General features: G+C 38.8%; 1 protein-coding gene across 4 annotated transcripts in view; it reads right to left on the minus strand.

Annotated features, from left to right (window-relative positions):
* The window catches only part of ITPR2 (inositol 1,4,5-trisphosphate receptor type 2), a 224,016-nt gene that overhangs the window by 56,104 nt on the left and 150,471 nt on the right, over positions 1-17,441 (minus strand). For all 4 annotated transcript variants that reach the window (XM_088134864.1, XM_088134865.1, XM_088134863.1 and 1 more), the window contains exons 42-45: positions 15,457-15,657; positions 11,780-11,890; positions 8,386-8,481; positions 5,824-5,943 (exon numbers count right to left, since the gene is read on the minus strand). In XM_088134864.1, the coding sequence (XP_087990990.1) occupies positions 5,824-5,943; positions 8,386-8,481; positions 11,780-11,890; positions 15,457-15,657 (528 nt within the window). The remainder of the gene's footprint in view (positions 1-5,823; positions 5,944-8,385; positions 8,482-11,779; positions 11,891-15,456; positions 15,658-17,441) is intronic.

The following is a 17,441-nucleotide window of genomic DNA, read 5'->3' on the forward strand; positions in this document are numbered from 1 at the left end:
AGAGGATGAGACTGGCACCTCCCTGAGGAATTCACACTGTTGTGGCTGGATGGCTTGGGAGCTGGGGTTAGAGTCTGGGAAGATTGATGTCAGACCTAGCCCAAGGAACTCCAAGAGACAATGCAAATTCAGTTCAGCTCTGTTTATTAGCTACAACTTCTAGCAAGAATCTTCCCAGACTGAAACCCCAGTTCCCAAAGTCCTCCAGCCACAACAGTGTGAATTCCTCAGGGAGGTGCCAGTCTCATCCTCTTGTTCCTCCCACGCGGTTCTGGCGAGCTAAGAAAATGTTTATCTCCCTGAGCCTGGCCTTCATAATTCCATTCCATCACAGGAAGGAAGTGGGAAAATGGTTACTCTTAATTAGAGTTGCCAGTTCATAATGTTTAAATAAATTTCTGCAAACCACCAAAGATTATGGTTTTTTCCCCCATTGGACTGAAGGACATACGATGAAAACATGTGATTTGAGTTAGCCTAAAACCCTTGACCAAATTTTTGTCAATTCTCCCTTCTATGGTAGCATAAATTTTATCCTTTTAACACTTCTCATCAACAGAACCAGTCTCACCTTGAAGTGGATGGTGTCTACCTCATCTTGTAGGATTCAAATTCAACTGCTACAAATAGAGTGGTTAAGTTTTTATTGGCTGGTATCTCAATTAGAAGAAAAATATTGTTTCTACCCTGATGCTGCTGCTATTTTTTTGTTAACCAGTCCTCTTTTATTCTCTAGTTTTATCCACTTTTGGCTTTTATTTTATCTCTATCTTGCATTATATTTATATTCTCTTTTTTGTCATTGTTTTTCTTGTTGCTGATCACAGATGGTATTTATTACTTTGGAAATCCTTTGGAAAACATTTCTACTACTGGACTGTTTTGCACAACATCACTTATCATCATTGTTTAGCTATACCTGTGGGTCTTTAGCTATAGTGTATAGAAGCAAAAAACAAAAACAAAAACTTAATGGACCAAAACTCCCTAAATGATAAGGCCAAGTAGAGTCAAATTACATGTCCAATTATGGGTTAAGTTAATGGCATTAAAAGATCATACTGTAAAACAGAAAAAGGGACAAGTTAGAGACAAGCAATTGCCAGAGATTCTGTTGCAACTGAACAGCACCTACAAACAGTTCCTTAATCATTCTGGAGCTCATGTTCACCAAACCCCTGTTGCATCAACCTCACTAGATCACCAGCTGAAAGTAGACTTCCATCCCATTTTAATGACCTACAAGGTGGTTAATGAATATTCTTACCATCCATTTCAGCTTTAGCAAGTCAATCCAAACACCTTGCCACTGCTTCTGATTTCAGCTGATGTTTAATTAGCTGCTGTCACCCTAACACCATTATCTTGTCTCATCCAGATGATAACTATCAGACAAACATGCAGAGCCTAAAGTTCTGTGACAAGTGACAGGCCTCACAAGCAATGATATGTGTCCCCAGGGAGACACATTTCTTGGGACAAATCTGCATTAGCCCAGTTTCTGGCACTGCTGTTGGCTGATGTGTGTCACTGACTGGAGAGAAAACCACAGCCCTAAAAAGTTCCATGCAAGTGACAATTTGGGGAGCAAAATTCCATTTCCTTTTTAAGTTAGGGTGTTTTCCTCCTGAAAGGACGATAAAAGGAGTAAGCACTGTCCTGTATTTCATTAGTTATATAGCAATCATTTGCACCCCTCCCCAAAAATCTGCAAATTAATGCACAAAAACATTTCCTGTCCGTAGAAAACTGGAGATCAGTTGTGGTAGCACTAGTGTGGGTATGTGTATGTCCACCTCCAAAGACTTTTTTCCCCTCTCTCCCTCTCTAAAGCATGCAAGGCATTACCTGCCAACTAAAAAGAAAATAAAATTCTAAGTACACCTCTGTTTTCCTGTACATCTGTGCATTCATGACTCCTTCTTTTCTACTGCTATAGTTCCCACTGTCAAATGCCAGTCTGTAAATTCCATGGGGCAGAGACTTCCATCACAATTTGCTTATGGGCCTCTGGTAAAAACAGCCCCTCTAAAGTCTGAACAGTACACTATTCCAACTTCTCAGCCTCAGTCCAAACTGTCTCATTTAGCAGGAACATACAGAGGCTTGTCTGAATCCAACAGAATGGATTACACTCTATTGGTGCATTTCTGTTGGACCAGTGAACAGAAAGAGAGGTGCCTGGGTGCCCGCCTACCTGCAATGTGTCCCTAGGTGTCTCCTTTGGCACCCTTGCCTCCTCCTGAGGAGGGGGGAATTGATTTATCTAATTTAAATAATAAGTGACACATGGGAAGCTGAAAACTAGGAAGCAAAGCCCCAGCTGGTAGTCTAATCATTATTTATACGAATGCTACTGGGTTCCAGTCAGATTCCATAGACTTTCTCTTCTGTCCATGCTGTTCTTCCTTGCAAAGAAGCCCACAACAGTGTGCAAAATAAATATGGTATGTAGCTAAAGCTCCCAAAATTGGGAGCCTTTGTCCAGAAAAATGGCCAAGGTAAATTGGGTTAGTAGGAAGCCTGCTTGGGCACAATAGTGATGGCAGAGGAAAAGGCCTATCAGTTGGTCAATTATTATCTTCTTCCTGACCATCTGAAGACTTTAATCAAAGGAAATAAAGACTGAAGTGCACGGCATGTTCAGAGGAGAATCACTCAAGCAGATGTTGGTTTCCAGTGAAGTCACAACCCTGTTAATGGTAGCTAATTTTAACAGAAGCGGGTGGAAGATTTCATCATACCAACAGGCTATCAGAAGACAGATTTACATATATGCAATTACATCTAGGAAAACTATCTTCTAGCACTGAGTGGCCAAACCACTAACCCTTGCTTCAAGAAGATCTCAATGCATGGGAATTGAAACACTTTCCACCCCCTCTTAAGAGTACTTTCTGCAATATGTGTAATTTCTCCCATAATAGAGAAAGGTATCTTCCTAGCAAACAAATCTCATGTTATAGAGACATTTTTTCTGAAGGGTATGTTAAAGGCAGCATCTAACAATGCTTTGTGTAATATGCATGTCACCTTGCCAGTTAATTCCACCCTTCTTATTTTACTGTGGAGCGGAAGTTAGGTTGTATGTGCTAAACCCTCAGAAATGGTTCAGCCCTCTTACTGAAAACACACATTTCATCACCAGCTCTACATGGAACAGGAATTGTTGAAAGCATCATTTCAGGAGAGACATTTGTAATCTTTGGGAAATGCTGACCTAAAATAGCAGATGGAAAGAAGATGGAAAAGAAAGGAAGATGGTGAAAAAGGAAATGTAGAAATATCTAAGATGACATAGCACATAAGTGCTCCTAGCTTGGTAATGAGAAAGTAAACATGACATGCCCTTCGCAAATCTCATCCTTGTCTCATTTAGCAACATTTAATGCTGTCCTAGTTGCCATACTACCTTGGGATCTATTTATATCTGTCAGAGCATGGAAAGTCAGTGATTGCCTCTGGTAAAATCAACCATTTGTAAAGACAGGAAAGGATGTTGCATTGAAAAAAAAATGCAGAAATGGCTACTGCCCTTTTCAACGGCCATTGAAACTGAGAGTCTGGATGCCTCTAAAATAAATTGTCAGCACATGTAAGAATAAAAAGAGGAACTTGTGTCTGGTTTTTATAGCTTCCTCTAATCAGTGCAGAGACTGAAAACAGTATAGAAATTGAAAACTAACTGCAATTTATTAATTTCCCTTAATAAAAAGCACAAGCCAAATTATATTTACTAGGGTAAGGTTGTAGACCTACAGCACCGTCAACCAAACATTGCTTAGCTAAATACAGAGAAGTCTGCTCCAGAAAGGCATCAAAATCAAGAGATTTATTGCCATGTGGCTAATGAGATATGTTCCAGCGTGGGGGACATTAGTTGTGAAGAACTGAATAACAGGAAGCAGAAAAAGAAATACAATGGAGATAAAATCACTTAAACAGATTGTGATAAGCATCAGTAACAAAGCTTACTCACAAAGGTATAAAAATCTTTCTTTTCAAGATCAAAAATGAGTTTAGTGGCCCAACATTTGTTTCGTTCTGTCTAAACAATGCATAGATCTGGGAATGTTAAGATTTATTTATGTTGTGACACACATTTTAACTTGACTTAGATGAGTATTGGAGCTTCATCAAGAAGTGGTATAGCTTGGACAGGGTTTGGGGTTCAATGTTAACAATTGGACATTTAGATGGAACAATATGAGTGTTTGGGAATTAATTAATTAATTAGCCATCTACTTAAACTTATGATTTATATTAGGCTTTATATAAACATTTGACTTTAATTTCTAATTATCATAAATTTTACTAGTAAATTTAAGAGGATTATAATATAATAATGTTAATGATTCCAATCTAGTATTTTTTTAATTTTTTTATTTTATTTATTAAATTTCTCCCCGCCCATCTCCCCCCAATGGGGGACTCTGGGCGGCTCACACAAAACATTAAAACCATAAATACATAGAAATACATAAAACATAAAAATTTAAATAAAACATTACTAAAAAAAGAAGAAGAGAGTCCCAGAAGATGAAGGATCTGGGGCTGAAGACAGCAGGCCTCTATGGGGCTAGCCATCCCCATGCTTGAAGTATTCCCTTCCCACCACAGGCCAAGTGGCAGAACCAGGTCTTCAAAGCCCTCTAGAAGGCCAGGAGTGAGGGGGCCAATCGCACCTCCAGGGGCAGAATATTCCAAAGAGTGGGGGCTACCGCAAAGAGCAACGGCATTACATGGGCCCTTCTTGGGGCTCCAACAATAGCTCGCGCAGCTGCATTCTGGACCAGCTGTAGCTTCTGGATACTCTTCAAGGGTAGCCCCATGTAGAGTGCATTGCAGTAGTCTATCTGGGAGATAACAAGGGCATGAGTGACTGTTCGAAGGGCATCCTGATCTAGGAAAGGGCATAACTGATGCACAACCTGAAGTTGTGCAAAGGCCCTCCTTGCCACGGCTGCCACCTGCTCTTCAAGCAGGAGCTGTGAGTCTAGGAGGACCCCCAGATTATGCACTGGGTCTGTCTGGGGCTACCCTATCTACTGTAGCACCAGAGATGACAAAGTCCCGGATACAGAGGAGCCATTAACTTACAGCCACTCCATCTTACCAGGGTTCAGCTGAAGCCTCTTGTTCCCCATCCAGACCCTTACAGCCTCCAGGTACCACGAAAGGGTGGTCATGGCATCACTTACCTCAGCTGGGATGGAGATGTATAATTGCGTATCATCAGCATACTGATGATACCTCATCCCATGATGGCGGATGATCTTACCCAGTGGTTTCATGTAGATGTTGAAAAGGAGCGGAGAGAGAACCGAACCCTGTAGCACCCCACAGAGGAGGGGCCGAGGATGGGACCTCTTGCTCCCTATCACCACCGATTGGGAGGTTAGGCTATAAATTATGCTATATTTATGATGATATATAATTTAAGAAAGGCAATTTACAACCACCAGCAGGTCAAGCCAACATGGGTTTCACAGTATTATGTATTTTGAAAATTAACCAACATACATGAAGCCAAACTTAATAAGAAATGATCAAAAGAATTAAATAAACAGATTAGAAATATTTGAATAACAATATTAGCTTCCATGCAACAAATTGCCCAGACCCCTGGTGAATACAGATGGGAAGAACTTGGGTGATCTTGCAGATGCTGAACTTGTTATAATGCCCACCTGAAAATACAACAGTTTCAGGGTGAATATTTTGTAAGAATGGCAGGTCTGAAACAGATGCAGTGGGACTTTTTGTGACCAGTTCCATAGTGAGTTGTACTACAAAGCCCTCAAAGGCAAGACAACAACATACCTGGTGAGCTAATATATAGATATTATGTCCAACATCTTTTGGCGAAATACTGTCATCTCCATTCTCCTCCTCCTGATCACTCTCAAGACCCTGATTGTATGCATTCTTCATTACATCCACCTAGAAAGCAAATTGTATCCGATTACCCTGAAGAATATCCATGCTGATAATATCTGAAGTCCTTTCCTTCAACAAAATCAATCTTGGGGAAATGTTCAACTTACAAAAAACTTAAGAAGAACCACTGTCCAGTTCTACATTTCTTTTCCCTGGAGTTGCTGATAAAATTATCCAATCAGATATAATTATTGATAAATGTGCTTTAATACACCAATTTCAGTGTTATCACCGATGGAAGTTAAGAGGGTGGTTTTAACTATTTTCTGCCTTGCAGTAGAGATCCAAGTCCAGTCTGTTGACTGTTGTTCTCAGTCTCTTGAAGGCATGACACCACCTTTTTGTTTTACCCAAACTATCAATATCTTTTTTTCTCTTCCATATGCTCCAGTTCCATCCTGTTGGTTCTGAAGAATTAATTGGGATTCTTTAATAAACTGCTGTCTTAATCTTTGGTGAGATACAGCTACCTAACTACACATTTTCATAATAACAAGAATGTTGCCTTTTTTTTTCAGTCTAGTTTCTCAAAAAGTTCAGTGTGCCTGACAGAAAGAAACACGCAATGGAAAAATGCAGTCTTAGATTATTCTTAGCAAAAAGGGGGGGGAAATGCCTATTAAAAAGAAGAGAGGGAAACAACTATCTAAAAAGTGGGATTCCTCATTCCCAAGTTGCTGATCAAACAGCTTCATTTCAGGAATATAAATAATTTGTAAATGCCAGGCAATCTTGATTTCGCAGATAGCATTAAAAAGCATTTGCTTTTTTCTCCTCAAAATCAGACAACCATCACTGTAGAAGTTGGCAGTGTGAATTAAGTGCCACCAGAGAAGGAGAAATGGTAACATTCTTATCAAAACCAGATGCTAACATAGGGAAAAATCATGAACTTGCAATTGGAAATGGGGCATATTAAACTCTGGGTCAACAACTAATGTTTAACCTTGATTGATTGATTGACTGATCCTAACGTTTCCTTTAGGAGCTCAAGGTGGTAGACTCTCTCCTCCTATTTCCTCCCACAACAACCCCACGAGATATGGTGGGTCTGAGAGAAAGTGACTATCCCAGAGTTACCCATGGAACTTCTGTGGTTGAGGGAGGACTAAAAACTGTCTCTCTGCTTCTACACCAATACCTTAAAATTGGCTTGGTAGCACGCTGAAAGACAAGAAACACTGATGCTACCAGCCATGGTGCAAACTCTATAAGGTCAAAAGTTGGGTTCAGAAAAGTCTGACAAGTCCTCTGATCCTGTGCATACACGTTGTCGTGTAGATGTTGTGGTGCCATAATTCAGAAAATTGTAATTCCAAAGCATAGAAAACATGAGTATAGGGAAGCCAGCTGTATCGTGCAAATCAGACAAGAAATCTGTCATTGTACATCAGAAGAGAGCAGCTGAGAATGGGGATGTTTTCTCAAAATATCCATCTGTCTTGGAAAGGTCTGAATTAAAAGACTCTGTCCTGTAACTTAGCTTGTCTCAGAGAAAGTGGCAGAGCTATGCAGTAAAAGTGATGATAAGAGGCCTGGGATTGAATTAGAAGAGAACCAATGCGTATCCAGAGATATCTGTATTAAACATATAAAATGCAAAGTGATGCTGATCTTTTTCATCTTGCTTGGGCAGTTGAGTGGCTTCAAATATTAATTTGCGGGGGCAATTCTCCTTACACTGTATGTAAGCTGCTGCAGCCTACAGTTATCCTGTGTGTGTATCTAGGACTATGTGTAGAAATACAGCACCAGAAAAAACTAAAGAGTTTTTTGTAAGGCTCTCTATTTGAACTGTAGAAATCAGAACCACCACTAGATGGCAACAAAGATTTAGAGTTTCTATGTATCTATTGCAGATCTACAGAAAACTCTAAATCTTTGTTGCCATCTTGTAATACTTTAAAGGCGCATAATTATAGCCATAAACTACTTTCACCATCAACACTGCTAAATTAAGAGCAAGTTTTTCTCTTCCTCGTCCCCATGATTTTTGGACAATTTACTAAATGATTTTTGCTATTCCTCCATCTTTGCTGTTGCACCATTCACCAATCTATTGTTGATTCATATTTAGTTTAATTTATAATACATATTTAATCTATATTCCTGTCCATGTTTATCCCTAGACATCTATCTCAAATCAAAGCAGGCTAATTCCTCTGCATGCAGTATTGTTCCAGACAGTTTACCATGATATGATAATTCAGTTAAGAAAACAATTACGTTCAATAAGGCTTGGGACGAATCAAGCTAATGAAGTCATAAGGACAAGTTTCATGCCTGCTTGACCTCCTTAAGGAACTATTTGTATCTTTGCTTCCATTTTGAGGTGTTCTAGTCACTGTGGCAGCCAAAACCAATTTGCTATCTCAGAGAATCAATTAAAAAAAAATTTTTTTTTTTGCTGTTTTCAATTATAAGACCATGTAAAACTATACTTACCAGCTCCCTTGGTCTCATGTTGAAAAGGACTCTTTCAGCATTTTCACTATCATGTCTGCTTTCCATTATAGCCAACAAAAGCTTGGAGGCATTATTCTGAAGGCATCAAACCAAATTGAGACATAGTTAAAATCCATTTCATGGATTAATGACCCTTATAGTTGCTTTAATTGAGATTGCAGGGGCAGATTTCTTTATGAGACAAGAGTTTTAAATGCCTGGCATCTTTTACTGTTTGTTTTGTTTTATATATGACAAAATGGTTTTATCAGCATATAACCAAACTAAGTAAGTACATATTTATAAATGCTGGATGTAAGTAAAGACAGCCTCTTCATATGTCTGTTTCCATGCCATCTGCTGCTTTGATCAATGTAGATGGACATCTTTTGGATTTCCAGGTGTCATGATGGATTTCCAGGTGCAATTCAAAGGACTAGTTTCAACTTACAGCCCATCCAAGGAGGTCACCCCAGGACAAACTGTTTGGGGCTCCCATTTTTGTGAGGTGAGCTGGTTGGGAGCCAGAAAGCACCGTTTTTTCATCATGGCTTCAATTCTCGGGAGCAACCTCTCTGCAGAAGCTCACTTGGCCCCTTCAGTGATGGCCATCCAGAAGGTAGAAAAGACTGTACTTTTCCAGAGAGCCTTTGGGTTTGATTAAGCATCGTCTGCAACTGGATTTTACTTGTTAATATATTATTTATTAGCATTGTCTTTCATTTATTATTAGTTTTATTTTGATCTGCTGGTATTGTAGTGGTTTTGTTTGTTTGGTAATAAGTCAACTATGATTTAGCGACATAGAAGTTAAATAATTAAATAAATGTCTAAAGGCAGAGATTCTGAAAAACATTGACCAAAATATCAGAATCATATTACATATGTGTAAGAGGCGCCAGAATGGACAGACATGCAATCACTCTGCCTTGCTATAGGTTCACAGTTCAGAATATGTGTAAAAGCATTAAAAACAAGGGAAAAGTTATCCGTATGAAGTCTGCACCATGTTTTTGTGCAGAAAACTATTATGCGCATACCATGTTAAATATGCATTGCTCATAAAGCATCTGTTTCTTAGGAATAAATTCATTTGGTTAAAATAATTTAGAACATGGTTACAGAGTCTTCTTTTTTATCAGAGTGGTTCCCAAAGTTCACCCTAAAAAGATGACATGCCTGAAAGAATATCATAAGAAACTAAATAAAATAAAATAAGACAATACTGGCAAAATTTGTCAAGTTTGAAAAAAGCTTTGCAAGCATTCATTAAATTAGCTGTAAAAAATATATAGCACCTACAATGTATTCTTCACCACTAAATTTCAATACGATCTCACAATTTTTTACTATTCTACTTTCCATTAGAAGTGCAACAGAATAAAAATTCCATATTGTACAATATAATGTCCTGCCTTTCTATTTTCTATAATTAATACAATGAAATAAAAATCACTGGAATGTCTTCAAAGAAAGAGTCTGTCTGGTGAAAACCTATCTGGTGAGGAAGTTCCAGAGCTGGGAACTATCTGGAAAAAGGTCTTCTCTCTAGTGAATTTAGACAAGAATACTGTTAAATAAAAGATATGTTGGAGAAACTTAAAAAAAAAAAATTGGATCAACTTTAAACTATGTGAAAGATACCTTGGGTCTAAACTTCATCAACATGGGGCTTGCTTGATTTGATCTAGCTGTGTGAGCCTAGCTGTTATGGTCCATAAACCATGTTTTATGGCTCTGATGTCTAAAGTCATCAGTTGTTCAAAAATCCATAGCTAACAAAATTATGGCTTAACACAACATGTGAACTCAGCCACAAAATCAAACTATTGGTCCATCTTATGCAGTAATTCAACACTTTCCAGGTTTCAGGCAGAAGTTTTTCAGCCCAGCTTGGATATGACATGCAACACTGAGTGACATCCTACTTTTTAGATTGGTTTTCTCTGCTCTCTCTCTCTTGTCCTCCTTTCTGTTGTTGCTATTGTTGTTTTCCAGACCGGGGATATCCAGATGTAAAAAGGGCAAGGCTTCAAAGGCCCATCATGATGCCATCTTAACTACTCTTGCCCCCACACACCTTTGTGCTAAACTACTCCAAAGGCCAGTGATAAGTGTCTGGAGGCCATTCAAAAAGTCTTAAATAGAAATTCTTATTTATAGAAGAATGAACTTTATAGTTACTTTATGAATTGCAATGTTGAATTTATTTAACTGTAAGGATATACCCAAGTTTCTTAAGTGCTTAAACCAATAGAAAAATAAATGAAAGGAGTGTGGTAAATGGAAGTACAAATCATTTGTATCTAAAATTTCAAGGTCTTTCTAACATGCACACACAGAGACACAGAGACATTCATTATACAGAAAACCTGGCCCCTTTAGATAATTTTATCGCTTTATCTATCAATATTTTTAAGCATTTTAAAGTTTATACTTCCTGGATTGCTAATTTTAATCTCTTTTCTCTTTTGTCACACATGTGTACCCTGGGCAAGCAACGTAGCGTATTGTTTTTAGCCAAAATTCTTTGAACGTATTTCTCCTAACAACCCTGATATTGTCAATTCAATTTTGGATATTTGCATACCAATTTCCTTGTGCTGGGTAATGACCGTGATAAAGAAAACCTGGAAACCATCAACTGAAACAGCATTTGGAAGCCAAGTCAATCACAAAGGCAAATGCTTTGGAGAATGTATGTATGTATGTATGTATGTATGTATGTATGTATAAAAAAACACCAAATTGTGTGTGGACACTTCTGGAAAAGAAGGACTACCAGAAACTGGTTTCACCCTAAAGGTCGAAGGGAAAGCTCAATTTCTAAACAAGTCTCTGCAGTGCTACTGTAGATTTCATCACCATAAACTATGAGCTAAAGTGTCGAACTTTGGGTAAATTTCAGGATATGAGGAGCAGAGGTAGTGAAAAGTCAGTGGCCTCTTAACATGGACTCTGTCAACATAATCAGTGACTCTCTGAACATATAGGTTCAATGAAATAGAGCCAACAATTGTTAACTCTGCGCAATCTTTAGTGCATGTTCATCCATACAGGACCACCTGCTGATTTTTGATTATTCACAGCTGAATATGTGAGTTGTGCTAAAAAGCACTGTGGCCCATGAATGAAGATTCACATATTTGCCAGCCTATAGTGGAGCGCTTGTTGATCCAGGAACTGTATAAGGAATTTACGTTCAGATGTTGTCTCTCTTGTTAGAACCAGCACAGCAGCAATTAGGACTCCACCAGGAGTAGGGCAAGGGCTGAGCCCCTCTTCTCCTGACCATGGATGTTTCTGAGCTAGTTCTGTCCTTCTAACATCCATCTCGAAGGGCAACAGTGGGAGCCCAGTAAATTCAAGGTGCATATGTAGTAGAATTCCATACCTTCAACTGAAGCACTAGGTCCATCCGATATTTCCCAAGAGGATTGATATCATTTAGAATCAGTGCAATGATTATGTCAATGCCATTAGACTCATGTGTAGCTATACAGGTCTACAAAAGGCAAATAAAGAAATAATTTAAAATAACAACACATTGCATAAAATATTGTTTCTTCTCTCTCCCCCTTTCTCTGAAAGATGAACAGAAGCCTAACAGATCTTGTGGTTTTTTTTTTAAACAGTTTGTGCTCCCTGTGCAACAAATAATCTGGAAAGGTAGGATTCACACATTTTGCCTCACTTAATACAAATTGAGTTTTTCAATTGATTTGTAGAAATAGAAATGGTCTTGCATATTGTATTCACTTATTAATTATGTAGTTTATATTCATCTATTGTAGCAGATAGGAGCATCTAGCTGATCTTGGCTGGTCTCAGAAAAACTAAGCAGGGTTGGACTTAGTATTTGAATGGGAGATCACCAGAACAAGGACTACAAGCTAGATTAGAATTTTGAAAAAACAAAACATCTTGGAAGAAGCAGTAGCAAATCACTTCCACATGTTGACAAAGAAAACTACATGAATCTGTCTTGGTAGTCACAGGAGTTGAGCTTAAGAACATAAGAACTTAAGCAATGCCCTTTAGCAGCAGGGCCCCTGACCCATCTAGTCCAGCAGTTTGTTCTCACATTGGCCAACCTACTGCACAAGGAAGCCCACGAGTCTCCCAGCAGATGGCCTTCAGAGACAGTCATATTGCCATCAAGGCTAATAGCCATTGATCTCTAGGACTTCCATGAATTGGTCCAACCTTTTTTGAAGCCAGCCAAACTGGCAGCTAGCACCACATCTTGTTTGACTTAAGATAGTCTTTCTCTCTTTGTAATATAATTTAACCTTCTCTCGAAAGTGTTGCAATCTGGACAGGAATTGGACCCAAGCAAATCTACCAAAACATAATCAAGAACAACCAATGCTAACTTTATCGGTTTCAAACTTTTCAAATCCCTTTTCTTAGTAATGATGTAAATTCATCCTGAATCTTCCACATAGCAATTAAATCTATGACTTTCTTTGTTGCTCAGTCTTGTAGCGATGAACAGTGGAAATAGTATTGTACTGATACTACTTCCTTTCTGACTATTATACAATCAAGAATGGGTTTGAATACTCAAGTGCAGTCTAAAAATGGCAACTCTCATTTTCAACATACAGGTAGACCTTGCTTACCGACTACCTCATTCAATGACTGTTTGAAATTATGACAGTGCTGAAAAAATAACTTTACAATCAATGCCCACATTTACGACCTCCACAGCCTCCTTCAGTCATGTGTTCGCCATTACAGTCAGTAGGCACTGTCCTGTGCCTGACCTTTGTTTTTCTTTTTTTCCCCTTTGCAAAGTGGAGAGATTGGAGAGGAAGGGATTACAAGAGACTAAACAGACACACAATGGGAAATACACCAGGATGTTGGCATAGTATACTCATGGCTGCCAGCACCAGCTTTGCTTTCCATGTGCATTAGCCATTGTGTGCCTGCTTACTCTCTTGTAATCCCTTCCTCTCCAATGAATGTAAATACACACATTCATTCCCTTGTTAATTATCCCAGCATTGGGGTGAACTTTCCAAAGGGCGGGGGAGTGGGGAAAAGAAAAGCACAGTCATGGTCACATGATTTCCCACTTAACAACTGCTTTGCTTAACAACACAGCTGCCGGTCCCAATTGTGGTCACTAAATGAGGGCTACCTGTACTACTTATAAAAGCAATGGCCAGCATTGCAGGTTTTAGATAGTATATCTATTGTATTGAATTATGATGTTGTATGTTTAACTGATATCTGACAATGAGAGCATCACAAAAACGTGTGGTGCCCCAAATTGTGCCATTCTACTGAACTCCTTTGGGGACTTGAATAAATACCACCCTATTTCTAAAAAAGCATATTAAACCTCTTCATTCTGACACTGCCTAAACTTCATTATTTTTCAGCCTGAGAACTGTTTACAAGTATGAACTCTAATATCCTTACAGCAAATTCAAGACATGTGTTGGAAGATTCTTGCAGAAGAAAGCAGAGACAAATCTGTTTACGGGTGTTAGTTTCATTACAGCACAATTATTAACTTTTCTTATTCTTCTACAAAATCTACCCAAATGCCCTGCTGCTTCTTTCTGTGCTAACATGCTTAAAAATCCCTTCCAAAAACAAAACAAACCCTGTGAAATTGTCAGCAGTGACATTTTCATCAAACCACCATGATGCCAAAGTGACAGTGTATAGGCAATGCCATCCTCATGCAAATGCTACCATTACATGTTCATGTTTCGATGCCTGATTTAGGTTGTGGCATTTCTGTCATGCATCATGCGTGCTTTGCCATTTACCTTACAACAACACATTGCTTCTCATAGCAGTATCCTGCAGGAATCTACGGATGAACAAACAAACATCATGCCTGTCATAATAATGCTCCGCAGACACCCATGACATAGTTATGAGTAGCACCATGCTTATTTATGGCAGTGAGTGTTTATTTATGTTATTTATTTTCCTTTCTGCCTACCAAAGTGATTATAGGAGGTACAGTGTTGGACAAAAGAAAGGAGCAAGAAAACAAGAGTTGTCCATCAGCTGGACTCCCTGCAGCTCTAGAATAAAAGAGAAAGGCTTTGTAACAACTCTATAATAAAGGGCTCATAGCAATCCACAAATACTTGAATATCTAATACAAGGATGGAGAATCCTCCAAGTATGATCTGACCATCTACTCCATTCAGCTTCTTGGACTGAGTGCAGCTGCTTCCCAGAACTGAAACTCTTCTGGGAGCCATGCTTCCCATTGACAGCTGCCACATGCCTTCCTCAGAGCAACTCCACACAAGGAAGATACAAGAATCACTCCATGGATCACCTCACATTTCCTGCTATAAAGGAATGTGGGTAGAAGCTCCTGAAGGGTTGTCCACCATTGTTCTAAGGGATGCCCACTGCTGATCAGAGATCACAGGACAGCTCTTTCTGGTTCACTTGTCATGCATGTTTCTACCAGAGAAAGCACATACAATGGACAAAATGCTCCATAAGCTGCACCACCGTACATCTTCTCCAATGGAGAAAGTACAAAATGGAGGAATTGAATCAACAGTCAATCTGCATTTTCCTCAAAGGGTTATGCAAACTGGAGGAAATCCATGGCAGACATACTCCTCCAATTAGGGCAAATCAGGGCATGCTGATTCCCTAGTTAACCTGCATAGAGTGCTTGCATGCATGCAGGACCACACTTACTGTGTGCCCATTTCTATTACTGCCCATTTCCTCCTGCATGGAAAAATCAATGATGATGGCTTTTGTTGAGGAGGCAGGGCCTTGCTGCCTTAAACCCATGATATCATCCAATCCACTGAAGCATATGAGAGGATGGATCTCATCCCAGGGCTGAATCCAGACCCCAATTCCTGCTCTAAAAACACATGCAAGAATTGGGATCTAAACTACCAATAGAAGAATTATCACAAACACAAGAGAAAGCCCAAGTTTTCAACTGAATTATCTACAACAAGCATAAAAGGGCTGGCAATATATTATTAATTAGGGATTTTTAAAATTAAGAAAGAAGTCTGAGTTCACATCCAGTTCAGATTCTTCAGTGGCGATTAAACCTACCTGATTTTCATGGCAGGGGCCTTGGCAATATTCAGTCAAGCTTTCAAGGGTTTGATTCACCAAAGCTACATTTTTTTCTTTGATGTATAGGCCCAGAAGTCCTAGCCCACCTGTTGTACTTCCACAGATACAGTCCAAAAATTGCAGCGTCTCACATACTAGGTTGTAGTTTGTCTTGTTGTTCTGACTTCTTAAAAAGTTCTGGAAAAAGAAGAAAACAAAGAAAGGTATAAACAGATGAAAAACACAGAATGGCTGAAATTAGATGTAACATCAAGCCATGGTTTAAAAACATAACTATCATGGTTTGGTGTGATTCTGAGTGGATGTAACCTACTTTTAAATCAAGTTAAGAAAAGAATCAAAATCATGGTCTAAAGTGGGTTTCCAAACTATGGTTTGTACTTTTGCGATTTAACAGCATATCATAATTAACATACCATAAATGGATTGATTGCCTTATGCTCAGCATTCAACATAAGAGTAAAGTACTGATATGTAGTTAAATTAAATAAAGTCACTTCCTCTTGAGATGGGCGATGACCAGATTTGAAATATAAATAAATAAAATAGCTGAACAAATAATGGACAAAAACAGGCAAGTTACTCTAAACCATGGTTGGCAGATTATAACATTAGAAGCTCAATTCAAGGCTCTAAAGCATGTTTATTGCAAGCCACAGGTCCACCAAGTATCTGAATTAGATCAGTAATATAAAACATTTAATAAGTGGGAATGAAGTAAACCATGACAATTTACATGATTTTGCAGGTCCATAACATTCCTGCAAGTTAATTTACAGGCCAGAAAATGCATATTTAAAGCATTAAGTGATTTTATTGTGCTTTCTACATAATGTTTATGCTTTCTTCCCAATGTCATGGCTTCTGGTGCTTTGTTTTCTATTCTTTTATGATGTTGGCCAGTGACCGTGATAAAGATAACCATCAAGTATCTCTTTTTTATACATTTCCCACACCAATGTACTCATATATACTATCTTAAATATTTAAATGCCTTTAAGTATTTAAGCTTGGAAAGATTTCTCAGCACCACTTGTGAAAGCGGCAAAGATGAGAGTAGAAGTATCTTCTTCCTTTCGTTTTCAAGTTGTGTGGAAGATTTAACCACATTTAGCTTACCAAACCTGTACAAAAGTTTATCTTTCAACACTGCTCTACAGTCGTGATTTATATGTGTAGAACTGGTGCAGGTTTATTTTCCAGCCCAGCACTGAAAGTTTGCTAGACAGAATTTGGGCCCTTAATCCACAATTAAATTCTTTAAACCATCATTCAAGTGTGGAGTCCAATCATAAAAGATATATATGGTTTGGGCTGCCAACAGCATCAGTTGTGAGGTCTGCCTGAAATTTTGGTGAACTGTGACAAATCAGATTGGACTGATCTGATGCAGTGTTATGAAAAATCCAGTGTAAGGGAACTTCATGTAATATGGTAGAGGTTGTTAAACTTCTTTGTCTTATGCTCTGGAAAGCCACTCCCAGTAGCAAAGTTGATAGCATTGGGATAAGTGGACCTGTAGATAGATTATGGACATTTACAAACAAGCATTTGATGCTGGTTTGAATGCACCTCTGGTCTTCTGGGTTCCCATGATGTCAACAGATGTTGAAATGATGTATTTTTGGTTCAGCCACAGTGTAATTAAAGGCACTGAGAAACTAGCTATTATTACTGCTATGATTTCTCCATTTCCTCAGTGGCAGGCAGGAAATTCTTACCTCGTCCTTCCTTACTGCTCCTGGAGTGGGGACAAGCTTTTTTTTGGGGGGGGGGTGTTTTATTGTTATACAGGTAGTCCTCAAGTTACAACAGCAATTGGGATTGGAATTTCCATCGCTAAGCGATGTGGTCGTAAAGCGCGGTGTCACATGACCACATCATGTGGCGATGGCAATCCCTGCAGTCCCAGTTGCCATCATTAAGAGAGGATCATGGGTCATTAAGCGAGCACCTCCTCC

This window comes from Python bivittatus, unplaced genomic scaffold (genome assembly GCF_059951505.1).
Source record: "Python bivittatus isolate LINGU-HERP-01145 unplaced genomic scaffold, Pbiv_v1 ctg000120_np1212, whole genome shotgun sequence".
NCBI lineage: Eukaryota > Metazoa > Chordata > Lepidosauria > Squamata > Pythonidae > Python > Python bivittatus.